At 52.2% G+C, this 25,726-nt stretch overlaps 2 protein-coding genes across 2 annotated transcripts; both read left to right on the top strand.

The window, feature by feature from the left end:
* The first annotated feature begins 3,969 nt into the window (after window positions 1-3,969).
* LOC136787668 (olfactory receptor 14C36-like) lies at window positions 3,970-4,902 on the top strand. Its single transcript, XM_066984982.1, has one exon. The coding sequence runs from the start codon at window positions 3,970-3,972 to the stop codon at window positions 4,900-4,902; it is 933 nt and encodes a 310-aa protein (XP_066841083.1).
* Window positions 4,903-17,739: 12,837 nt separating this feature from the next.
* LOC106049302 (olfactory receptor 14C36) lies at window positions 17,740-25,173 on the top strand. The gene is made up of 2 exons (XM_066985080.1): window positions 17,740-18,867; window positions 25,156-25,173. Exons 1-2 carry the CDS (start codon window positions 17,965-17,967, stop codon window positions 25,171-25,173), a joined length of 921 nt encoding a protein of 306 aa, XP_066841181.1. The 5' UTR covers window positions 17,740-17,964.
* Window positions 25,174-25,726: the final 553 nt, after the last annotated feature.

The following is a 25,726-nucleotide window of genomic DNA, read 5'->3' as shown; positions in this document are numbered from 1 at the left end:
ACACTCTCCTTGGCCTTTCTTTTCTGAGCCATGTATCTGTAGAATCGCTTCCTGTTATTCTTTGCTTCACCTGATAAGCTCTGTTCCATCCGTGCCTTGGATTTTCTTATCCCATCCCTGCACATCCAAAACAAATCCATGCATAAGGGCCTGGGAAAAAGGAACCCTGGACCATCGAAGCCATTCTGGAAACAAAACTTGTAGGTAGGAAGCGCAGTTTTGTGGAGGTGCAGAACCGATGGGCATGTTGTGGAGGATGTTCCTAAAGACCTTTGTGCCCTTTCCCTCCTGACTACAATGCCACTTCTGTCTCAAGACTAGAGTAGCCAAGAGAGGTGAGACAGATACTCTGGGATCAAGAATGTCATCAGAAAGCTGACCCCAATAAGATATGGGGAGGTCAAGAGCAGCCTGGACAAGAGAGATGTGAGATTTTGGGGTGGGAAGAAGAGCTTGGCCAGCAGAAATTAATGATTTCGCAGAGGTAAGAGGGGTCATATAATGTTGATGCTGCGGTAACACTGGCTTAAAACAGTCACGTATGGCCCTTATTTTACTTGAACCAGGAATTTTAATCCCTCAACCTAAATGCTACTCCAACACTCTGACAGGAATCAGTTTTCTCTCTTGCTAATCCTAATGCCTTCCCTTAACACTAGCATTAAAATATTCTATTTAAACCTAGACTTTTTGGGAGACCTAAACAAAAACCTAAAGTATAGAGCTTGTCCATACTTTAACCACAGACCTGACACCACAAGCAGATCAGCAAACACTCCCACTAAAACTTTGCTTAATGTCTACCCCAGAAAGAAAAAACAGGTACCGAGGGGTCTAGAGAGAGCTCAGATCTCCTGCCCCAGCAGGAAGAATTTGGCTGTAGCAGTGACTGGGAGGTCACTTCTGTCTCTGCAGCTGATAGGGCAGCAGCAGGAACGTATCACGCAAACGGACTGTGAGGTCCCTTGTGTCTGGAGGTGGCAGGTCAGCCTTGGCTTCTCCCTGGGATGTGCACTTTGGGGCTGCCATCTGCCAGTGGCCCTGCTAGGCCAGCAGAAGGCCCCTTCTTGGCATGCTGCCTGTGGGATCCCCTCTGCCTCCATCCCCAGGAGGACCCAGACAGAAAGAAGGCCCGCAGAGGGGTTGTCCTGTCCCTTCTGCTTGAGTCCAGGACTGGACAGCAGGAGGCACAAGGCCTGGCTGTGTCTAGCCAAGAAGCTGCAAGGCCAGCAGCAGGCCCAGGCCTTGGGAGATGCTGCTGAGGTGACTTCCGTCTGCTTGGCTGACAGGCCGCAAGGAGCCTGATGGGTTGGGATGCCTGCTTCAGGAGTAGTTTCCACCCTGGTGGAGCTTTGTTTTGTTGTGGAGATGAGCAGGAGAGAAAAAACTGCCACAAAGTGTACCTTGGTAGGGTGGCACTGGCCATGAGGAAGAAGAAATGTCCAGGGGAACAACTGGTCTTGCTGCTAGAGCCTGAGGCAAAGAAGGCATTAAGTGCCTCAGCCTTCACCTCATCTCTTGTCACCAGGTTTCCTCCCACAGACAAGAAAAGATGATGAAGCTCCTGAATCCTCCATTATTAGAGTGTTTCTATAAAGAGTTTTTATTGTCTTTGACAGTAATAGATGGATTGACATCCACCTGGGCTTTAACCCATCTGTATACTTCCCTGCACAGCTCCATAACTTTTAGGACACAGCTCCAGACAAAATGAAACCATGCATGAGAAGGAAGCACAGAAGAGGTGGAACCTGGCAGCCTTCTGTCTCCTGCCCTTCTGTGACTCTGTGCTGCAATTCCATTCAGCTGGTTACTCCTGTGTTATCCAAACCTTCCTACAGCTCCTGATGCTGCTGTCTTGTCAGAGAAAGCACAAACACAGAAAGGTGGAACTGTCTGCCTGCAGACATGAACACCTGTCAGAATGGAGCATCAGAGTGAGGGAGAAACTGCAGGATTTTGCCTACAGAAACCTCTTGACCTTTACAAGGAGAAGAGCCCAGTCCTGCAGCAGAGGAAGAGGAACCCCACACATCAGGGCAGACTGGGACCCTGCTGAGTGAGCAGTGCCCAGGAGGAGGAGGGCCTGGGCACCATGAGAGGTCTCATACGAGCTACTCAGCTAAGACCCCATATGACAGCACATGGACAAGGGTCTACAGCCAGCAGCGAAAGAGGTGCATGTCTGGGAGACGCTACGATACTCTGGAAATCAGAGGAGCAAGGAAATAGGCAAGGCTGAAAGTCCCAACAAACCGAGATCTTTGTGCCCAAGGCTATGGCTTTTGTCTCTGTCACTGAGGCCTAGGAAGAGACAGCGTATTGCGAAAGAACCAGGACCTCCTCATCCCCACTGATTAACCAGGCAGGGCTCGTACCATTCTCCTGCACTTGGCCATGCACATCCCCATCTCCTCCCGCCCCACGAAGAGCCCTGAGCAGTGTGTGAAGGGAAAGGATCTCCCTTTCCAGGGGCTGGGGGTCAAGGCCTGGCCCTTGTGCTTGATGACACACATCCAGTTTTCCTACACACCAGTGCCACCTTCACAGTGCCTTTGTCTCCTTGTCCTCACTGCCTCCAATGCTCTGCTCTAACGAGCTCCAAGGGAGGCTGTGTCAGTGCTGGCCCTCAGGGGGACACTGCAGGAAACTTGCTTCTGACTTGGACTTGTTGAGAGATGTCTTCAATTGTCTCTCAGTGCCTGAGGTTCGTGGGCTCCTCACCAAAGCCCCCCGAGGGGGGATTCCAATGCCTTGGGCTGGGCGTCTGGTGCTGAGCTGGGCCGGGCTCGTGGGACAGAGAGAGGTCGTGGCAAGGGGGCCCTGGTGCAGAGAGACAGCTGTGCCCAGGAGCAGCTCCTGTGCACAGCGCAGCAGGGCTAGGGGCTCTGACCGCAGGTGGCACGGGGACAGGAGAGAAGGAGAGAGGGCTTGGAGGCAGTTGGCAGTGGGAGGATGCTGAGAGCTGCCTGCAGGAGAAATCTGCACAGCCCTTGACAAGGTACGTCTCTGGCTGCAGGGCCATGCAGCTGCACGTCCTGGAAGGGTCTCCTGCTGGGTCTTGTTTCTGGGAGGGCAGTGGGCAATGCAGTAGGCTTTGAGAGTCCTGCTGGATGGCACTGCGAGCTGAGGAAGTTTGGCCCAAGCCCCTTGGAGTTTCGTAATCCAGCTGCCTCCAGTCAGCCAAGAGTGTGTGGCCAAGCCTTCTTCAGACACTGAAGGGGATGGAGATGGGATATTGGGACGTCCAGCTTGTGCATATTCTTGTCTGTCTGTGGGGTGTTCTTCTGGTCTGCAGGCTGCTCTCCAGCAGGATGCTGCTCTCTCGTGGCATGCTTGTGTTATCCAGGTGCCCCAAGGAGGAGACACCTCCATGCTAAGACCATGTCCGTGCTCCTGGATGGCTGCCTGTGGGCAGCTGGAGTGAGGCCTCTGCAGCTCTGGTGAAGAGGGAAAAGCGGAGATCCTGCTCATGGAAGACAAGGTGAGGATCCTGTCCAGATGCACTTGGTATGGGGCTTCTCTGCTCTCAGATGTCGGTACTTTCTTCTCATGGGAACAACGAATAGATTGTTCCTCCCAAACATTACAGGCGTAGCTACCAGAAAATGAAACAAATATATGTCCCTTGTTCGACACAGTCATTGGATACATTCTTTGAAGCAACACTGCGAAGCTCGTGGTCGGACCAGTGGACTGAACTTGAGTTTCCCCCATGTTCCTGCCTCCCTCCTGCTGCACAGCAGGAAGGACTCCTCTGGAGCCCACAGCAGCCCCTGCTCCCAGTGCCACTCTCAGCCAGCACCAGCTGCAGCTCAAGCAGGAGACCTGCAGAAAGGTTCTCCTGCAAAGAGAGAGTCTTGGGCTGGTGGTGCTCTAAGAATTGCAATAGGTTTTCCTCAGAGAAGTCTGCTTTAACTTTTTTCTGCCTTATCCTCTTCAACAGACAGCTGTGTCCAGAGTCAGGAAATGCCCAACATCAGCCCTGTGAGCGAGTTCCTCCTGCTGGCATTCGCAGACACGCGCGAGCTGCAGCTCCTGCACTTCGGGCTCTTCCTGGGCATCTACCTGGCTGCCCTCCTGGGCAACGGCCTCATCCTCACCGCCGTAGCCTGCGACCACCGCCTCCACACCCCCATGTACTTCTTCCTCCTCAACCTCGCCCTCCTCGACCTGGGCTGCATCTCCACCACTCTCCCCAAAGCCATGGCCAATGCCCTCTGGGACACCAGGGCCATCTCCTATCAAGGGTGTGCCGCACAGGTCTTTTCCTTTCTCTTCTTTATATCAGCAGAATTTTATGTTCTCACCATCATGTCCTACGACCGCTACGTTGCCATCTGCAAGCCCCTGCACTACGGGAGCCTCGTGGGCAGCAGAGCTTGTGCCCAGATGGCAGCAGCTGCCTGGGGCAGTGGTTTGCTCAATGCTGTCCTGCACACGGCCACTACCTTTTCCCTGCCCCTCTGCCAAGGCAATGCTGTGGACCAGTTCTTCTGTGAGATCCCCCAGATCCTCAAGCTCTCCTGCTCAGGTTCAGACTACCTAAAGGAACTTAGACTTCTGGTTGTTAGTGCATGTTTAGCATTTGGTTGTTTTGTTTTCATTGTGCTGTCCTATGTGCAGATCTTGAGGGCCGTGCTGAGGATGCCCTCTGAGCAGGGCCGGCACAAAGCCTTTTCCACGTGCCTCCCTCACCTGGCCGTGGTCTCCCTGTTTGTCACCACTGCCATATTTGCCAACCTGAAGCCCCCCTCTATCTCCTCCCCATCCCTGGACCTGTTGGTGGCAGTTCTGTACTCGGTGGTGCCTCCAGCAGTGAACCCCCTCATCTACAGCATGAGGAACCAGGAGCTGAAAGCCACACTGAAGAAGCTGATTCTAGTAGTAGTATTTACTTAGTAAGGATCTGTCTGTCTCTCTTTTCTAGTTTAACTCAAGTTAATCTCAGGCAGGTTGTGACCGTTAGGTGTAGCATTTGTCCTGTTTTCAGTTAGGACAGAGTTAATGTTCCTCCTAGTAGCTGGTAGCGTGCTATGTTTTGGATTAGGATGAGATGAGTGCTGATAACAAGCTGATGTTTTAATTGTTGCAGAGCAGTGCTTACACCAGGACAAGGACTTTTCAGCTTCTCGCTCTGTCCTGCCCACGGGCAGGCTGGGGGTGCAGCAGGAGCTGGGAGGGGACAGACCCAGGACAGCTGACCCCAACTGGCCACAGAGGTATTCCATACCATCTGGTGTCATGCTGAACAATTAATATGGGGGTACTGGCCGGGGTGGGGGGGCCGGCTGCTCGGGGATAGTCTGGGCATCAGTCAGCGGGTGGTGAGCAATTGCATTCTGCATCACTTGTTTGTGACATTATTATTATTGTTATTATTATCCTTTTTTTCCTGTCCTAATAAATCCTTTTCTATTTATGTCAACCCACAAGTTTTCATTTCTTTCTTATTCTCCCCCCCCTATCCTAGAGAGGGAGGGGGAATGACGAGCGGACATCTACAATGATTTCGTAGAAGCAAGAGGCTTCACGTAACATTGATGCTGCTTTAACACTAAATTGAAACAATGATGTAAGGCCGTTACACAATTTTAAAGAGTAACCTAAATCCCTATACCTAAATGCTACTCCAACACCCTGACAGGAATCCACTAGTTTAATGCTTGAACTCAAAGGATTCCATGAAGCAAAACTCAGCCCATAGCCCTTTCCCTTGCCTTTACTCTTGTGCTCACCCTAATTCCTGCCCTTAACACTAGCATTAAAATCCTCTATTAAACCTAGGCAGACGGAGAACAAAAAACTATTCCACAAAGCTTGCCCATAACCTAACCAAAGACCTGATACCCTAAGCTGAACAACACATTTGCTAAATTTCTAACCCAGAAAAGTGAGCCCTAGTCCCAGAGGGACTAGAGAGGTGAGCTCTGCCTCAGGATCTCCTGCCCCAGCAGGAGGAATGGGACTGGGGCAGTGACTGGGAGGTCACTTCTGTCTCTGCAGCTGATAGGGCAGCAGCAGGAACGTGTCACGCAAAGGGACTGTGAGGTCCCTTGTGTCTGGAGGTGGCAGGTCACCCTTGGCTTCTCCCTGGGATCGGCACTTTGGGGCTGACATCTGCCAGTGGCCCTGCTAGGCCAGCAGAAGGCCCCTGCTTGGCATGCTGCCTGTGGGATCCCCTCTGCCTCCATCCCCAGGAGGACCCAGACAGAAAGAAGGCCCGCACAGGGCTTGTCCTGTCCCTTCTGCTTGAGTCCAGGACTGGACAGCAGGAGGCACAAGGCTTGGCTGTGTCTAGCCAAGAAGCTGCAAGGCCAGCAGCAGGCCCAGGCCTTGGAAGATGCTGCTGAGGTGACTTCTGTCTGCTTGGCTGACAGGCCTCAAGGAGCCTGATGGGTTGGGATGCCTCCTTCAGGAGTGGTTTCCACCCTGATGGAGCTTTCCTTGGTAGGAGAAAAGAGCAGGAGACAAAAACTTCCACAAAGTGCACCTTGGAATGTTGGCATGGGACATGAGGAGGAAGAAATGTCCCTCAGAGGGCAGTGCTGTAGTGACAGAGGTCACCCAAAGAGTGTCTTTGATCACACCATGACTTTAAGTTTTAAGGAACAGCTGATTAAGTTTGACGAGACATGGGTGAGATGATGGAAATGCCGGGATGAGAGCAAGGTTGTGGACAGAGATGGGTGTCTGCAGGCTTCAAGGAAATAGGGCAAAGAGTGGGACAGCATAGGAAAGCCTGCAGAGGAGAAGGCAGAGGGTGCTGGCAAGAATGGAAGGCCCCAACAGCCCTGACGTTTCTATCCCTTTGGCTAGAGCTTCTGAGGAGACGAGATAGAGTCATTGCAATGGGGCCTCTTTGCTTCCTTGATACCCTGTGCAGGGGTTGGAAGGTGTCCTAATGAAGTTCTTCTCATGGCATCACACTGCCCACCACATCATAGAGACCCCAAGAAGAGCCCTGAGCCAGACGGGGGGGTGCAGGATCTCCCCTCCCAGTGGCTGGGCTCAGGCCTTGGCCCTTCTGCTTCACCAAAACCAACCAAGATTTTTCTCAGCACAGCGCTTTGCCTGTCTGCAATCATGGCCTCCAATGATCTGCCCTAACAAGTCCCTGGGGAGGCTTTGTTAGGAACAGCCCTCAGTGGGGCCCATTAATACTCCAAATCACTTCAACTTTTCCTTCTGACTTTACTTTCTCAAGCAGTTGCATCATTCTCCTCTCAGTACCTGAGTTTCATTGACTCAGCACCAAAATACACCGTGGAACTCATTAAAACAGAGAAAGTCCTAAGCAGCCATATCTCTCCCACAGTTTTCTTCACGTCTTTAAGACTTGTAGAGCTAATTGGAGAACTTTCATGGTGTAGTTAAGGAGGAAGATTTCAAAGAGCAACTAGTAGAAATCTTTCCTCATTTTAAAGGCTGAATTTTGTTGCATTTCAGTTTAGAGCATCATTCTCCTATAGACACTGTTCTAGGGTTTCTCCTTTGGAGCCCTGCTTAGGGTAGGAAAAGCAGGGTTTTTCCTATTTAAAAACAAAGAATAGGAAACCATGCTGCAGTTTTCAAACCAAAAAAAAAAATAAAGTTCAAGTTCCTCATTTTGTTGCCTCCAGTGAAGTTTACCTTCCCAAAAGGATGACTGTACATGATGTATTTTACACTGATTAATAGGAAATTTTTAATAGTAGTGTTAATATTAATCCATATCATACTAATTCAATGATAAATGATGAGTTTCTTGCTAAGGAAACCATTAAACAGACTGCTGAGAGATGGGCGAGCTGGAACTCACTGAAACTCAAAGCAGCAACTGGGTTGGTGAGAGCGGTCTGAATGATCCAAGAGTAAGGGGAGGGCAAAGCAGGAGAACCATGGGAAGTGCATAGGTGCAGACAGGCAGCTGGAAAGGGGACATTCAGCAGGGTCTGTGTAATCAAGTCAGGTTTTGTACCTGTAAAATGAGGGAGCACATCATGATAGACAAAGCAATGACAATGCAAGTACAGGTGAACACCAGTATTTCTTCTCCTGTGCTGAATATAGATCATGGAAATTAGCATTTCTTCATGATAGAAATTCCACTTCACGTGAGACTTTTTATGGAAGGGATTGAATCATTTGAGCTGATGAGTAGTTGTTTTATTAGTTAAGTACTAAAAAAATTACTGGGCATTGAGGCAGAGCTTGCTGTCTGACCATAAGCATAACCAGGGAAAACCTCCTGATGCCCCATTGTGTTTTTGGCACTTTCCTGGACCAGCAGATGTCAGAAAAGACCTGCAGGAGACCGGAGCCCTTTGGGAAAATCAGGTGGAGCCAGGTGGAGTTCCCAGGGCACCTCCACTGCCAGCAGTGGTCTTTGTCCCTGTAACTGCAGCTCAGCCCAGCACAGGAAACCCCTTCAAAGACAACACCCTAGTTCAGTGGGTTTCTGGGATTGGCCTAGATTTGAAATGGCCATTGGAAACCCATGATACTCCTCCTTATTCCTATGAGATACATGAAAACCCATTAAGCTTCCTGGGTCATGTTTAGCAAACTGGCTGAAAAACTCAAGTATAGCGTGCTTCAAATGGCTGAGGCAGAACCCATCAGCTTGCCCCACTCTGGGGAATCATCCCCTTCCAACTAGGGATATGAAAGTGAAAAATGTGAAATGACCCGTCAGGTCAATGCGCAGAGTAAGGGAAAGTCACACATACCGTGCCGGAGTAGCAGAAGGCAAAAAGCACTGCATTGTGCCTCAGAGCAATCAAGGAGACCTAATCCAGTTCATCCATGAGATGAAGCAGAGTGAAGGACGTTGAGTTGTGTCCTAACATGAAGAAGGATGTACATCACTGGTGAAGGAGCTGTCTTTTTGTGCCATCACCAATGCAAATTACACAAGAACTACATCAAATAAAGGTAAGCTGTCCCACCCTGGCCCTGTCACACCACGGGGCAGCGGAGGGACCTTTTTCACTTTCAGCCTCTTCTTCAGAGAGGCTTTGCCCTCTCCCTGCACACCACGGGGCAGAGCCTGGCCCTGGACGCTCCGTGAGCGCCGTGCAGGTCGTGGCAGGCTGCGGTGAGGGGACGAATGCCCTGGGCCCCCTTCGTGCTCTGCCCAGGCCAGCAAGGGCCCCGAGCGGCCTCCTGTCCCCTGCCCCTGCAGCTCGGGGCTCCCTTCCCCAGCCCTGGCTCTGCAGCACCAAGCCCTGCTGGGAGCCCTCCCCTGCATGCTGCCACCGCTCCCTGACGCTGCTGGTGCCCTCTGCCGGGCACTGCCCAGCCCAGCCCAGCCCCTGCCCACCTCTCCCCACCTCCCGGACCTCTCCCCAGCCCAGCAGCCCAGGCTGGGCTGGCCCCAGGCCAGTGCCCACCGCAGCCTGCTGCAGGGCTCTGGGCACGGCCAGCACAGCCCCAGCCCCTCGCAAGGCACCGCAGCTGCTGGCACAAAGGCGGCTCTGGGCCTCCCCAGCAGCCCCCGCGCTGGGGCCAGCCACGGCTCAGGAGATGGAGGGCCGTGAAGCTGCAGGAGCCCTGCTCTCCTGCCTGGGACATCCCCAGCACAGAGTGCCTGTGCCCCGCAGGGCCAGCCCCGCTCCCCAGGCCAGCACAAGAGGCCTGGCCCACGCACAGAGCAGCTCCAGATTCCTCTCCAGGATGCCATTTGCCATCAGACCCAGCACCACTGGGACAGTCCCAGGCCAATCAAGGCCAGTTACTGTTTGCTGGGCCATAGGCAAGCAAGAAGGCAGCTCCCGGTCCAGCCCTTGGTCCTTCACCGATCACTCTGGGGTTCTGATCCATTGTGAGGCCCAGAAAAGCAAGAGGTCTGTTCAGGAAGCAGCTCCTGGGGTGTATTCCTGAAACCAGGTTTGCAAGAGGCGTGCAGAGACATTGAAGAGATGCCAGTGTAGAGATAACAGGACTGTCACCAACATACATGAGCTCTCAGGGCTTATCCAAATACAAGAAGCACAATGTGGAAGCCAGAAGAGAGCAGCAGTGGAAAGGCCACGTCCTGCTGCTGGCCATGGCCATGGCTCCAGGGAAGCAGCAGCCCCGACCCGAAGGCAGCAGAGAGGCAGAGCCCAGCGGGCAGTGAGGGGCAGCCGCGAGGGCCAGCGGGGCTGCTCCTCCCTGTGGCAGCTGGGCTCTGGGCCCTGAGCCCCTCCTGTGTGCTGGGGCTGCTCCCCCAGCTGCACAGGAGATGGGAAGAGACGGCAGCTGATAACAATGAATTTCTCCTGGCTTCTTTACTGTATTTATCTACATGTGAAGCCCAGTTTTATAAGTACATGAGACAATTCGGTTAAAGTAAGTTAGAAAATATAACGGGCAGAATGTTAAGAATAACTTTATTTAAACGAAAACCACAACTTGGAGAAAATATTCATAAAGGCAAATAATAAAAAATATTTTCCTGTTTCTGAAATAAACCTGGAACTCAAGTGAACATTAATGGTTCACAAAAGCATGTGTCCAAACAGTTTCCTCACTGCCTCCTTGAGGTCCTGGTTCCTCATTCTGTAGATGAGGGGGTTCACTGCTGGAGGCACCACTGAGTACAGAAATGAAAACACCAGGTCCAGGGATAGGGAAGAGATGGAGGGGGGCTTCAGGTAGGCAACGATGACAGTGCAGAGAAAGAGGGAGACCAGAGCCAGGTGAGGGAGGCACGTGGAAAAGGCTTTGTGTTGGCCCTGCTCAGAGGGCATCCTCAGCATGGCCCTGAAGATCTGGACATAGGACAGCACAATGAAAACAAAACAGCCAAATGCTAAACATGCACTAACAACCGGAAGATTAACTTCCTTTAGGTAGTCTGAACGTGAGCAGGAGAGCTTGAGGGTCTGGGGGATTTCACAGAAGAACTGGTCCACAGCATTGCCTTGGCAGAGGGGCAGGGAAAATGTAGTGGCCGTGTGCAGGACAGCATTGAGAAAGCCACTGCCCCAGGCAGCTGCTGCCATCTGGGCACAAGCTCTGCTGCCCACGAGGCTCCCGTAGTGCAGGGGCTTGCAGATGGCAGCGTAGCGGTCATAGGACATGATGGTGAGAACATAAAATTCTGCTGATACAAAGAAGAGAGGGCATTGGCCATGGCTTTGGGCAGAGTGGTGGAGATGCAGCCCAGGTCGAGGAGGGCGAGGTTGAGGAGGAAGAAGTACATGGGGGTGTGGAGGCGGTGGTCGCAGGCTACGGCGGTGAGGATGAGGCCGTTGCCCAGGAGGGCAGCCAGGTGGATGCCCAGGAAGAGCCCGAAGCGCAGGAGCTGCAGCTCACGCGTGTCTGCGAATGCCAGCAGGAGGAACTCGCTCACCGAACTGCTGTTGGCCATTTGCTGTCTTTGGACACAGCTTTCTGTTGGAGAGGATAAGGCAGAAAAAAGTTAGAAAAGGCTTCAATGAGGAAAACCTATTCCACCCAGACGATCCTCTCTCTTGGCAGAAGAACCGGTATGAATCTCATTGTTTCCATACGGATCTCTCAGTGCAATGCTTCAGACTTCTCTGAGGAAAACATGATGCAAGTGTTAGAGCACTCTCATTACAAGCCTCTCTCTTTGCAGAAGAAACTTTCTGCAGCTCTCCTGCTTGAGCTGCGGCTGGTGCTGGCTGAGAGTGGCACTGGGAGCAGGGGCTGCTGTGGGCTCCAGAGGAGTCCTTCCTGCTGTGCAGCAGGAGGGAAGCAGGAACATGGGGGAAAATCAACTCCATTCGACTTGTCGGTTCTTGCAAACAACTCATCTGAACGCCGAGCTGAGCTGTAGGGATTTTGTTTGCTTTATTTTATCCCAGTAGCCCCCGTAATGCTTAGGATAGGTATTGGATGGTTGAATGCCCTCACATTTCCTGGACACTCCTGCTGATATTTTATGGGAGTGTCCATTAGTGAAGACCGAGAAGAGCCCCTCTCTCCACCAGTCCTGTTCTCAGCTCCCTTGTGGCACCCCTCTCTGAGTTACACTATCATCCCATTCAGGTGTTTCCCTGAGAAGAAACAGGAGAATTCTGCTGAGGAAGAAGGGCCACAGCAAGCCAGATGGAGTTTGGGAGCTTCTCTTCTTTGCATGGCTGCAGGAGCTCCGGGGCAGCTGGCAGAGAGCCCGGCCTGGCCAGGCAGGGCAGGGTGTTCTGGGCTGACCGGGGGCACCTGGCTTAGGGCACTCCTAGGGGCTTCTGCCAGACTGCTTCACCTCGCAATGCAACCCATCAGGACTCTCAAAGCCTACTGCATTGCCCACTGCCCTCCCAGAAACAAGACCCAGCAGGAGACCCTTCCAGGACGTGCAGCTGCATGGCCCTGCAGCCAGAGACGTACCTTGTCAAGGGCTGTGCACATTTCTCCTGCAGGCAGCTCTCAGCATCCTCCCACTGCCAACTGCATCCAAGCCCTCTCTCCTTCTCTCCTGTCCCCGTGCCAGCTGCGGTCAGAGCCCCCAGCCCTGCTGCGCTGTGCACAGGAGCGGCTCCTGGGCAGAGCTGTCTCTCTGCACCAGGGCCCTCTTGCCACGACCTCTCTCTGTCCCACGAGCCCGGCCCAGCTCAGCACCAGACGCCCAGCCCAAGGCATTGGAATCCCCCCTTGGGGGGCTCTGCTGAGGAGCCCACGAACCTCAGGCACTGAGAGACAATTGAAGACATCTCTCAACAAGTCCAAGTCAGAGGCAAGTTTCCTGCAGTGTCCCCCTGAGGGCCAGCACTGACACAGCCTCCCTTGGAGCTCGTTAGAGCAGAGCATTGGAGGCAGTGAGGACAAGGAGACAAAGGCAGTGTGAAGGTGGCTCTGATGTGTAGGAAAAATGGATGTGTTTCATGAATGAAAAGGGCCAGGCCTTGACTCCCCATCCCTGGGAAGGGAGATCCTTTCCCTTCACACACTGCTCAGGGCTCTTCGTGGGGCAGGAGGAGATGGGGATGTGCATGGCCAAGTGCAGGAGAATGGTACGAGCCCTGCCTGGTTCATGGGTGGGGGCGAGGAGGCAATGAGGCCCTGGTACTTTACCGAGAAGCTGTCTCCTCCTAGGCCTCAGTGGCAGAGACAACAGCCAGAACCATGGACACAAAGCCCTGGGTCCCGTTGGGACTCTCAGCCTATTCAGAGGCCTCTGTCCTCTCCACACCAGGCTGTCCTAAGGACTCCCAGACCTGCACATCTTTCCCTGCTAGTTGTAGACCCTTATCTGTGTGGTGTCACACTGGATCTGAGCTGAGTCTGATAACTCAGATCTTCTTGGTGGCCATGCTCCTCGTAAGGCAGCTCTGTAGGAAGCTGGCCTGGTTCCTGGGGAGCAGCACCACTGCTCGTATGGCATCCCTCGTGGTGCCCAGGCCCTCCTCCTCCTGGGCACTGCTCACTCAGCAGGGTCCCAGTCTGCCCTGATGTGTGGGGTTCCTCTTCCTCTGCTGCAGGACTGGGCTCTTCTCCTTGTAAATGTCAACAAGTTCCTTTATTCAAACTCCTGCAGTTTCTCAAGGCTCCCCTGGACCAATGCTGCATTCTGTCAGCTGTTAATGTCTGCAGGCGGATGGCTCACCCTGATTATGCCGCCTCTCACAAGGTAACAGCAGCAGGAGTTTGCAGGACAGTTTGGACAATACGGCAGTAACCAGTTGAATGGAACTGCAGCACAATCTCATATAAGGGTACAGGGTAGAATGCTGCCCAATTCCACTTTTTCTCTTCTTCCTTCTCATGCCTGCTGTTATTTTGTCTGGAGCTGTGTCCTATATACAAACACTGCACCATACCAGCTAATAGGAAGAAAATTAAATCTATCCCAGCCAAAACGAGGACAATATCCACCCCATATTCCACACCATCTGCATCATGCTCAGCTCCAGTACTTTCTAATTAATCACCACCACCTTTTCTCTTTTGATATACACACAGAGATATCATGCCATTGGTCTGTGGGTGTCCTGCTGTTGGCTAGGTTCAAGTTAATTTTCCTCCTAGTAGCTGGTATGATGCTGTGTTTTGCATTTAGCATGAGAAGAATGATGATCACACACTGATGGCTTAGTTGTTGCCCAGCAGTGGAGGGCTGGGGGTGCCTGAGGAGCTGGGGGGGACAGAAGCAGGACAGCTGACCCCAAGTGGCCAAAGGGATGTTCCATACCGCAGCCGTCATGCTGAACAATCAATATGGGGTGGCTGGCCAGGGTAGGGGGTACCACTGCTGCGGGACAGGCAATCACCATCACGATCATCATCATCATTGTTCGTATTATTTGTCTTCCCTTTCTGTCCCATTAAACTGTCTTTATCTCAACCCATGACTTTTTTTTTTTTAGTTTATTTTATTTTTTTCCCCCTCCTCATTCTGTCCTGCATCCGCTGGGGGTGTAGCAGGGTGTGTGTGTGAGGGAATGGCTGTGTGGTGCTGAGCTGCCTGCTGGGTTAAAACACGCTCTTTTTGGTGCCCGACATGGAGCATAAAGTTTGAGCCAATGACAGATCTCACCACAGCATGTTAAAAGTAAACCTTTATAAGCATGAGTTGATTTTAATGGTTGCTGATCACAAACTTGATTTTCTTTCTTTTTTTATTTTTTTTTTTAATCTCAGGTCTGTTGTGCTCAATTTCAGAACTGTGTTGTATAGCACATGACTTCCTGTATGTCTCCCCTGTCATACTGTTTATCTTTTCTGATGGCTGCTTCAAGTTTATTCTTTTCTTGTATTGTGTAACACTGGCTTATGATATGACTCAGAAACTATTAAGAACTACACTCTTGACCTTTTCTCCTCAGGAAACCAAGCCACTGGGGGGAGACAAGGGGAGGACACTTTTCCCCACTGGTTCACTCTCCCTTTCTCCTGCACCTCCCCCTTCTCCTCCAGCCTAATTACACTAGCTCTTCAAAGCTCTGAATATCCTTGGGATGGTCAAACCAGCATGTTCCTATTGTTATGTCTCCTGCATATTTTTCAGCTTTTGTTTATGTTTAAGCAACTACTTAATGCATGCCATCCAGAGATGTGTCCAGAGGCAGGAGAGTGAGGAGTGGCAGGGACTGTGGGAGGATCTGGGCAGGCACCTAGAGCAGGGGGCACCTCCAAAGCTTTGGAACTTCATCCCTGAGACAGTACAGAATCCTAAAAAACTGCGAAATGCTTGGAAAAGTGGTGTTATCACCCTGGCATTTCCAAAGAGACACATACCACTGCAGTGTGCTGGGTCTCAGCCTATGCCTACAGAGCCACAATCAATGCCACTCCAACCTCTGTGACAAGTCCTGCAGCCACTCCAACCCCTCTGACAGACCCTGCAGCCACTACAGCATTTGCAAAATGCCCTGCAGCAACTCCAGCTCCTTTCATGGGCCCTGTGTCTGCGCCAGAGAAGCAACCTGTGTCTGTATCAGTTGCTCTTATATGCAAGAAAAACAATGGATATGAAAGTCATTTTTTTTTAAGAAAGGAAAGGAACTCCTACCCAGACAAGAAAGGAGGAGAAAGAAGATGAAGCAGGCTTCAGAAAAGCTGGACCATCATGTGAGTAGGAGGACCAAGAGGAACAGGTCCTAAGGGCATCAGTAATCACGCGATCCCTATCCCTGTGCTGCTCTGGTGCTGGGAGAAATGGGGCCCCTCCCTGGACTTAGAGGTCAGGAAAGGAGAGATGGTGGGTACACACGATGTGTCACCCTGTGGTTTCACCTGTGTGACCATGGAGAGGACATGAGAAAGTGGGATGGAAAATCTGCCTCAACCCTAGAGGCACGGGTATGTGAGTGGCAAGGAACAACAGTCCCTAAAAGGGGTTCTTAGAGAACTGCTGCTCCAATTTCCAGCGGGCAGTCCTGCAGACACAGGAATGAATACTATGAGCAGGACTAGAGGGGCCCTGCCTCCAGCCAGGGGGAGGAAGGGGACCATCGGCCGTATTGGACTGTGAGGATTCGATGGCCTTGCACATCAGGCCCCCAGAAGTCTCAGGCTCCAGTGGACACCACTGCACAGCGTACCCTAGTGCCATCAAGCTGTGGAGGGGTGAACCCATTTGTATGTCTGGAGTGACAGGGGGATGCCAACACTGACCTGTACTGGAGGCTGAAGTGAGTCTAAGTGGGAAGGAGTGGCAAAAGCACCCCACTGGGACTGGCCCCGGACTCTGTGCATCCTTGGAAGAGACTGCTTCAGGAGAGGAGAGATATTTCAGGGACCCAAAAGGGTATGGGTGGGCTTTTGGCACAGCTGCCTTGGAGACGGAGGACATGATGCTGTTGTCTGCCTTGCCTTGGTCTCTCACAGGACCCTTCTGTTGTGGGGTTGATGAGGGCTGAAGGACAGCTGGTGCCAATCACTGCCACAGCGGTGCACCTCAGTCAGTAGAGCACCAACCGAGTCCGCTGACAGAGGATTGTCGTGGCCTGAAGGAAGTCATGCAGTGCTGAGTGCTGCCATGCCGGACACGGTAGAGCTTCCATGCAAACTGGGATCAAAGGCACCCAAGCATTTTGCCACAACTGATGTCGCTAATGCATTTTTCTCTTTGCGTTTGCCAGCAGATTGAAGGCCACAGCTTGCTTTCAACCTGGCATCGACTGCCCCAGGGCAGGAAACTCAGCCCTACCATTTGCCATGGACTGATCCAGAGTGCCCTGGAAGAGGAGGAAGCTCCTGAACACCTGCAGTACATCGATGGCATTGTTGTGTGGGGTGACAGAGCAGAGGAAGTGTTTGAGAAAGGGAAGAAAATACTCCAAATTCCTCTGAAAGCTGATTTTGCACTAAAAGAAATGAAGGTGAAGGGACGTGCACAAGAGATCCTGCTGCAGGCTGGCCAGGGTCCGGGGGACCAATGCTCAGGGACAGGTTGAGCATCGGTGAGGGGCTTCTCAGCAATTGCATGGTGCATCACTTGCTTTGTACATATTAATATTATTACTGTTATTGTTATTATTGTTATTGTTACTATTTTAACTTCCTTTTCTGTCTTTTCAAATTTTAAATCATTCGCTATTGTCTGGGCCCTTGTGCTAGTTGAAACAAATACACTTTGTCTACACATCAGGGTCACCTTCAAATTACCTTTGTCTCCTTGTCTTCACTGCCTCCAATGCTCTGCTCTAACGAGCTCCAAGGGAGGCTGTGTCAGGGCTGGCCCTCAGGGGGACACTGCAGGAAACTTGCCTCTGACTTGGACTTGTTGAGAGATGTCTTCAATTGTCTCTCAGTGCCTGAGGTTCGTGGGCTCCTCAGCAGAACCCCCAGAGGGGGGATTCCAATGCCTTGGGCTGGGCGTCTGGTGCTGAGCTGGGCCGGGCTCGTGGGACAGAGAGAGCTCGTGGCAAGAGGGCCCTGGTGCAGAGAGACAGCTCTGCCCAGGAGCAGCTCCTGTGCACAGCGCAGCAGGGCTGGGGGCTCTGACCGCAGGTGGCACGGGGACAGGAGAGAAGGAGAGAGGGCTTGGATGCAGTGAGGAGCGCAGCAACAGAGGGCAGCGTGTGGCAGGACAGATCTGCAGGCTCTTGGCACCGTGAGTCTCTGGCTGCAGGGCCATGCAGGTAGGGTTGCCAGAGGGGTCTTCTACAGCTGGCACATCCGATGGCTGACAGCATCTGTCCGGATGGGTCTCTGTTTCTCCAGCAAGAAGTAGAATACGTTGTAGAGAACGGCATTTAGAAGCGGTCATTTCGAGAAGAAGACTGAGGCTTGGTTTATCTGAAGGAGAAGGCTTTTTTTTGGATTCCGTGCTTTCTGATTCCTGCATTGCAAGGGAGGCAAGTTTGATGGCAATGTGTTCTCAGGATTGTACAGGAGACTGAGAATCCCACAGCATTGCACTGAGAGATCGGTATGGAAGCAATGAGATTCATACAGGTTCTTCTGCCAAGAGAGAGGATCGTCTGGGGGGTGTTCTAAGACATGGAATAGGTTTTCCTCATTGAAGCCTCTTCTAACTTTGTTATGCATTCTTTCTCTTCAACAGACAGCTGTGTTTAATGTTAGCAAATGCCCAACAGCAGCTCTGTGAGCGAGTTCCTCCTGCTGGCATTCGCAGACACGCGCGAGCTGCAGCTCCTGCACTTCGGGCTTTTCCTGGGCATCTACCTGGCTGCCCTCCTGGGCAACGGCCTCATCCTCACTGCCGTAGCCTGCGACCACCGCCTCCACACCCCCATGGACTTCTTCCTCCTCAACCTCGCCCTCCTCGACCTGGGCTGCATCTCCACCACTCTCCCCAAAGCCATGGCCAATGCCCTCTGGGACTCCAGGGCCATCTCCTATCAAGGGTGTGCCGCACAGGTCTTTTTGTTTTCCTTCTTTATATCAGCAGAATATTCCCTTCTCACCATCATGTCCTACGACCGCTACGTTGCCATCTGCAAGCCCCTGCACTACGGGAGCCTCGTGGGCAGCAGAGCTTGTGCCCAGATGGCAGCAGCTGCCTGGGGCAGTGGCTTTCTCAATGCTGTCCTGCACACGGCCACTACATTTTCCCTGCCCCTCTGCCAAGGCAATGCTCTGGACCAGTTCTTCTGTGAAATCCCCCAGATCCTCAAGCTCTCCTGCTCAGATGCCTACCTCAGGGAAGTTGGGGCACTTGTGTTTAGTGTTTCTTTAGTATTTGTTTGTTTTGTTTTCATTGTGCTGTCCTATGTGCAGATCTTCAGGGCAGTGCTGAGGATACCCTCTGAGCAGGGCCGGCACAAAACCTTTTCCACGTGCCTCCCTCACCTGGCCATCGTCTCCTTGTTTGTCAGTACTGGCATGTTTGCCTACCTGAAGCCCCCCTCCATCTCCTCTCCATCCCTGGATCTGGTTGTGGCATTGCTGTACTCTGTGGTTCCTGCTGCCATGAATCCCCTCATCTACAGCATGAGAAACAAGGAGCTCAGGGATGCATTGAGGAAAGTCTTTGGATACATGCTTCTTCATCATTAATAATGGGCGCAAAGCCCTCGGGGCTGCCCCTCACTGCCCGCTGGGCTCTGCGTCTCTGCTGCCTTCGGGTCGGGGCTGCTGCTTCCCTGGAGCCATGGCCATGGCCAGCAGCAGGACGTGGCCTTTTCACTGCTGCTCTCTTTTGTTTCTACATTGTGCTTCTTGTATTTGGATAAGCCCTGAGAGCTCATGTATGTTGGTGACAGTCCTGTTACCTCTACATTGCCATCTCTTCAATGTCTCTGCACGTCTCTTGCAAACCTGGTTTCAGGAATACACCCCAGGAGCTGCTTCCTGAACAGACCTCTTGCTTTTCTGGGCCTCACAATGGATCAGAACCCCAGAGTGATCGGTGAAGGACCAAGGGCTGGACTGGGAGCTGCCTTCTTGCTTGCCTATGGCCCAGCAAACAGTAACTGGCCTTGACTGGCCTGGGACTGTCCCAGTGGTGCTGGGTCTGATGGCAAATGGCATCCTGGAGAGGAATCTGGAGCTGCTCTGTGCCTGGGCCAGGCCTCTTGTGCCCGGGGCTGCTGGGGAGGCCCAGAGCCGCCTTTGTGCCAGCAGCTGCGGTGCCTTGTGAGGGGCTGGGGTTGTGCTGGCCGTGCCCAGAGCACTGCAGCAGCCTGCGGTGGGCACTGCCCTGTGGCCAGCCCAGCCTGCGCTGCTGGGCTGGGGAGAGGTCCGGGAGGTGGGGAGAGGTGGGCAGGGGCTGGGCTGGGCTGGGCAGTGCCCGGCAGAGGGCACCAGCAGCGTCAGGGAGCGGTGGCAGCATGCAGGGGAGGGCTCCCAGCAGGGCTTGGTGCTGCAGAGCCAGGGCTGGGGAAGGGAGCCCCGAGCTGCAGGGGCAGGGGACACGAGGCCGCTCGGGGCCCTTGCTGGCCTGGGCAGAGCACGAAGGGGGCCCAGGGCATTCGTCCCCTCACCGCAGCCTGCCACGACCTGCACGGCGCTCACGGAGTGTCCAGGGCCAGGCTCTGCCCCGTGGCCACAAGCCCTGCAGGCCCTCCTCCTGCAACCCCGAGTGCGGTGGCTGCAGCAGAGGGGACCCCCAGCCAGCCCCTGCATGGGGCTCTGCCACCTGCCTCACCCCGGCCCTCTCCAGCGCCCTCCTCGCTGCTCTCTGATGCACGCCAGCACCTCCCCGTGCGTGCCGGCCAGCACATCTGCTGAGGGCCAGTGCGGCTGCTGCAGGGGCAGGGAGCTCAGCATGGCCCTTGCAGCCCCCTGCCCTGGGCCTGCCCCTCCCCTTGCCCTCGGCCCCGGCCTTGTCTCTGCTGGCAGGAGCGCTCTTGGCATGCGCTTCCTGGCCTCCCCTCGCCTGCGCACAGCTGCTGCCCACTCAGGCTGCTGGCACAAACGTGTCCTCACAAGCAGCACCACCCCTTGGGCTGCTTCTCCTGGCCTCCCCCAGCTACTGCCTTGGCTCCTTGTCTCTGCTGGGCCCCACCTTCCACACCCAAATGCGTCCCTTGGCTGTCAGCTCCCTCTCTCCTGCCCTGTGGGGTGACAGGGCCAGGGTGGGACAGCTTACCTTTATTTGATATAGTTTTGTGTATTTGCATTGGTGATGGCACAAAAAGACAGCTCCTTCACCAGTGATGTACATCCTTCTTCATGTTAGGGCACCACTCAGCGTCCTTCACTCTGCTTTATCTCACGGATGAACTGGATTAGGTCTCCTTGATTACTCTGAGGCACAGTGCAGTGCTTTTTGCCTTCTGACACTCCAGCACAATATGTGTGACTTTCCCTTACTCTGCGCATTGACCTGACGGGTCATTTCACATTTTTCACTTTAAAAAACATAGTTGGACAGGGACCATTTCCAAAGTGGGGCAGCTGATGGGTTCTGCCTCAGCCATTTGAAGCGTGCTATATTTGAGTTTTTCAGCCTGAGTTTGCTAAAGTTGACCCAGGAAGGTAAATGGATGTTCATGTGTCTAGTAGGAATAAGGGAAAGTATCATGGGTTTCCAATGGCCATTTGAAATCTAGGTCAATCCCAGAAACCCACTGAACTAAGGTGTTGTCTTTGAAGGGGTTTCCTGTGCTGGGCTGGGCTGCAGTTACAGGGACAAAGACCACTGCTAGCAGTGGAGGTGCCCTGGGAACTCCACCTGGCTCCACCTGATTTTCCCAAGGGGCTCCGGTCTCCTGCAGGTCTTTTCTGACATCTGCCAGTCCAGGGAAGTGCCTCAAACACAACGGGGCCACAGGAGGTTTTCCCTGGTTATACTTATTTTCACACAGGAAAATTCTGCCTCAAAGCCCAGTAATTTTTTAATACTAAACTAATAAAGCAACTACTCATCAGCTCAAATGATTCAACTCCTTCCAATAAATGTCTTACGTGAAGTATAATTTCTGTCATGAAGAAATGAGAATTTTCAGGATGTATATTCAGCACAGGAGAAGAAATACTGGTGTTCACCTGTACTTGCATTGTCATTGCTTTCTCTGTCGTGGTGTGCTCCCTCATCTTCCAGGCACAAAACCCATCTTGATTACACAGACCCTGCTGAATGTCCCCTTTCCAGCTGCCTGTCTGGACCTATGCACTTCCCATAGGTCTCCTGCTTTGCCCTCCCCTTACTCTTTGATCATTCAGACTGCTCTCACCAACCCAGTTGCTGCTTTGAGTTTCTGTCAGTTCCAGCTCGCTCATCTCTCAGCAGTCTGTCTAATGGTTTCCTTAGCAAGAGACTCATCATTTATCATTGAATTAGTATGATATGGGTTAATATTAACACTACTATTTAAAATTTCCTATTAATCAGTGTAAAATACATCACGTACAGTCATCCTTTTGGGAAGGTAAACATCACTGGAGGCAAAAAAAATGAGGAACATATTTTTTTTTTTTAATTGCAGGATGATTTCCTGTTGTTTGTTTTTAAAAAGGAAAAACCCTGCTCTTCCTACCTAAGCAGGGCTTCAAAGTATTATCCCTAGACCAATATCTATGGGAAAATGATGCTCTAAACTGAAATGCAACAAAATAAAGCCTTCAAAATGAGGAAAGATTTTTGTTAGATGCTCTTTGAAATCCGTCTCCTTTACTACACCATGAAAGCTCTCCAATTAGCTGCACAAGTCTTGAAGACTTGAAGAAAACTGTGGGAGAGATATGGCTGCTTAGGACGTTCTGCATTTTAATGAGTTCCATGGTGTATTTTGGTGCTCAGTCTACGAAGCTCAGGTACTGAGAGGAGAATGATGTAACCGCTTGAGAAGGTAAAGTCAGGAGGAAAAGTTGAAGTGACTTGGAGTATTAATGGGCCCCACTGAGGGCTGTTACTAACAAAGCCTCCCCAGGGACTTGTTAGGGCAGATCATTGGAGGCCATGATTGCAGACAGGCAAAGCGCTGTGCTGAGAAAAGTCTTGGTTGGTTTTGGTGAAGCAGAAGGGCCAAGGCCTGAGCCCAGCCACTGGGAGGGGAGATCCTGCACCCCCAAGTCTGGCTCAGGGCTCTTCTTGGGGTCTGTATGATGTGGTGGGCAGTGTGATGCCACGAGAAGAACTTCATTAGGACACCTCCCCACCCCTGCACAGGGTATCAAGGAAGCAGTGAGGCCCCATTGCAATGACTAAATCTTGTCTCCTCAGAAGCTCTAGGCAAAGGGACAAAAACGTCAGGGCTGTTGGGGCCTTCCCTTCTTGCCAGCATCCTCTGCCTTCTCCTCTGCAGGCTTTCCTATGCTGTCCCACACTTTGCCCTATTTCCTTGAAGTCTGCAGACACCCATCTCTGTCCACCACCTTGCTCTCACCCCAGCATTTCCATCATCTCACCCATGTCTCGTCTACCCTCATCAGCTGTTCCTTGATGAACACAAAGCGTGGGTATGATCATAGGCTCTCTTTAGGTGACCTCTGTCAGCACAGCACGACCCTTTGAGGGACATTTCTTCTTCCTCTTGGCCAGTGCCACCCTTCCAAGGCGCACTTTGTGGCAGTTTTTTCTCTCCTGCTCTTTCGTACTACCAAAGAAAGCTCCATCAGGGTGGAAACCACTCCTGAAGCAGGCATCCCAACCCATCAGGCTCCTTGTGGCCTGTCAGCCAAGCAGACAGAAGTCACCTCAGCAGCATCTTCCAAGGCCTGGGCCTGCTGCTGGCCTTGCAGCTTCTTGGCTAGACACAGCCAAGCCTTGTGCCTCCTGCTGTCCAGTCCTGGACTCAAGCAGAAGGGACAGGACAAGCCCTGTGCGGCCCTCCTTTCTGTCTGGGTCCTCCTGGGGATGGAGGCAGAGAGGATCCCACAGTCAGCATGCCAAGCAGGGGCCTTCTGCTGGCCTAGCAGGGCCACTGGCAGATGTCAGCCCCAAAGTGCAGATCCCAGGGAGAAGCCAAGGGTGACCTGCCACCTCCAGACACAAGGGACCTCACAGTCCCTTTGCGTGACACGTTCCTGCTGCTGCCCTATCAGCTGCAGAGACAGAAGTGACCTCCCAGTCACTGCCCCAGTCCCATTCCTCCTGCTGGGGCAGGAGATCCTGAGGCAGAGCTGACCTCTCTCTAGCCCCCTCGGTACCTGTTTTTTCACATTTTGTGTTAGAGATTTAGGAAAGTTTTAGTGGGAGTGTTTGGTATTCTGCTTGTGGTGTCAGGTCTCAGGTTACGGTATAGACAAGCTCTGTGGTTTAGGGTTTTTTAGGTCTCCCAAGAAGTCCAGGGTTAAATAGAGCATTTTAATGCTAGTGTAAAGGAAAGGGATGAAGAGCGAAAATGGATTCCTTTCAGAGTGTTGTGGTAGCATTTAGGTTTAGAGATTAAAATTCCTGGTTCAAGTAAGGTAAGGGGCTTACATGACTGTTTTAAGTCAGTGTTAAAGCAGCATCTACATTACATGAACCCTCTTACCTCTATGAAATCATAATTTCTTGCTGTCCAACCTCTTCTTCCCACCCTGAAATCTCACATCTCTCTTGTTCAGGCTGCTCCTGACCTCCCCATATCTTATTGGGATCAGCTTTCTGATGACATTCTTGATCCCAGAGTATCTGTCTCACCTCTGTTGGCTACTCTAGTCTTGAGAAGGAAGTGGCATTGTTGTCAGGAGGGAAAGGGCACAAAGGTCACTAGGATCATCCTGCTCAACATGCCCATCAGCTCTGCACCTCCACGAAACTGTGTTTCCTACCTACAAGTTTTGTTTTCAGAATGGCTTCTATGGTGCAGGGTTCATTTTTCCATGCCCTCATGCATGGTTTTGTTTCAGATGTACAGGGATGGGATAAGGAAAGCGAAGGCATGGATGGAACTGAGCTTATCAAGTGAAGCAAAGAATAACAGGAAGAGATTCTACAGATACATTGCTCAGAAAAGAAAGGGCAAGGAGAGTGTACCCCCTCTGATGGATGAGAAGGGTGAACTGGTAATGACAGACATGGAGAAGGCTGAGGGACTCAATAACGTCTTTGCCTCAACAACGTCTTCTCCTCAGTCTTCCCTGCCAGTCAGGCTTCCCAAGTCTTTCATTTCCCTGAACCCACAGATGGAGGTTGGGGGGGGGCAAAGTCCCACCTTCTGTAAATGAAGAGCAGGTTCGAAACCACCTGATGAAACTTAACGAGTACAAGTCTATGGGGCATGATAACTTGCACCTGAAGGAACTGGCCGATGTAGTTGCCAAGCCTCTCTCCATCATATTTGAAGAGTTCTGGCAGTCGGGTGAAGTCCCTGGTGACTGGGAAAAGGGAAATATCACTCCCCTTTTGATTAAGGGTAGAAAGAAAGACCCAAGGAACTACAGAACGGTGAACCTCACCTCTGTGCCTGGCAAGACCATGGAAAAGATCCTCCCGGAATCAATGTCAGGCACATGCAGGAGAAAGATGTGATCCGAGACAGCCAGCATGGCTTCACCAAAGGGTAGGTTGTGCCGGACCAATCTGGTGGCTTTCTACAATGGAGTGACCACATCAGACGACAAGGGAAGACTGACCAATGTCATCTACTTCGACTTCAGATGATCAAGATGATCTTTAAGGTCCCTTCCAGCATGGGCCATTCTGTGATTCGATGGTCTCACAAACTATATCTCAAGCATGACTCCCATCCCATCAGCCTTCCTGTGGTCTCTCACCTGACCAGAACAGAAGGTGCCTCGCCATCATCTTCAGTGCCATGTGCATGCCTCTGCCCTTTACGGTCCCTGTCTGGGCCACATTCCTGCTGCTGGTCCGTCAGCTCCAGAGACAGAAGTGACCTCCCAGCCTCCTTCCCAGCCACGTGCTTCCTGCAGGCCCAGCAGATCCTGAGGCACACCTGATCCCATCACAGCATTCCCAGCCAGCTCTTCCTCGTGGCCTCTGCTCTGATCACATACCTGTCACCTCACATGCCTCTTCCAATGCCATGTGACTGCTGCAGGACCTCACAGCCCCTGCCCTGCCCCAAGGGGACAAAGAGCTGAAGTTAGAGGTAGGAGTGGGGTTGAATGTGAGATGTGCTGTGTGCATGGTGGAGGGCTTTGGGGTCTAGGTGTTCAGGACAAAGATTAGGGATTAGAGGTCACCTTCCGGGGTTAAGGGAATGGCAAGGGCTTTAAGGGAGGGATTGGTGTTTTGCTCAAGGATCCTGCTCAAGGTTTAGGACAAGGTCAAGCTTTGAGTCTTATAGTTTAGTTCTGGGTTGAGGGCTAGGGTTAAGGCTGGGATTAAGCTGGTTAGACTTAATCATCCTTCTGCTTGCTCTCCTAGTAGAAAATGGGTTTAATATCTGCCTTTTCCAAGTCCCGGGGAACGTCTTTGATCAATCCGTCCTTTCCAAGGTCTTTGAGATAGGTCTTATGACGATGTCTGCAGATCCACCTCTCCACCTGC

Source organism: Anser cygnoides, chromosome 30 (assembly GCF_040182565.1).
Source record: "Anser cygnoides isolate HZ-2024a breed goose chromosome 30, Taihu_goose_T2T_genome, whole genome shotgun sequence".
Classification (NCBI taxonomy): Eukaryota; Metazoa; Chordata; class Aves; order Anseriformes; family Anatidae; genus Anser; species Anser cygnoides.
This window is presented reverse-complemented; position numbering and strand designations above follow the sequence as displayed.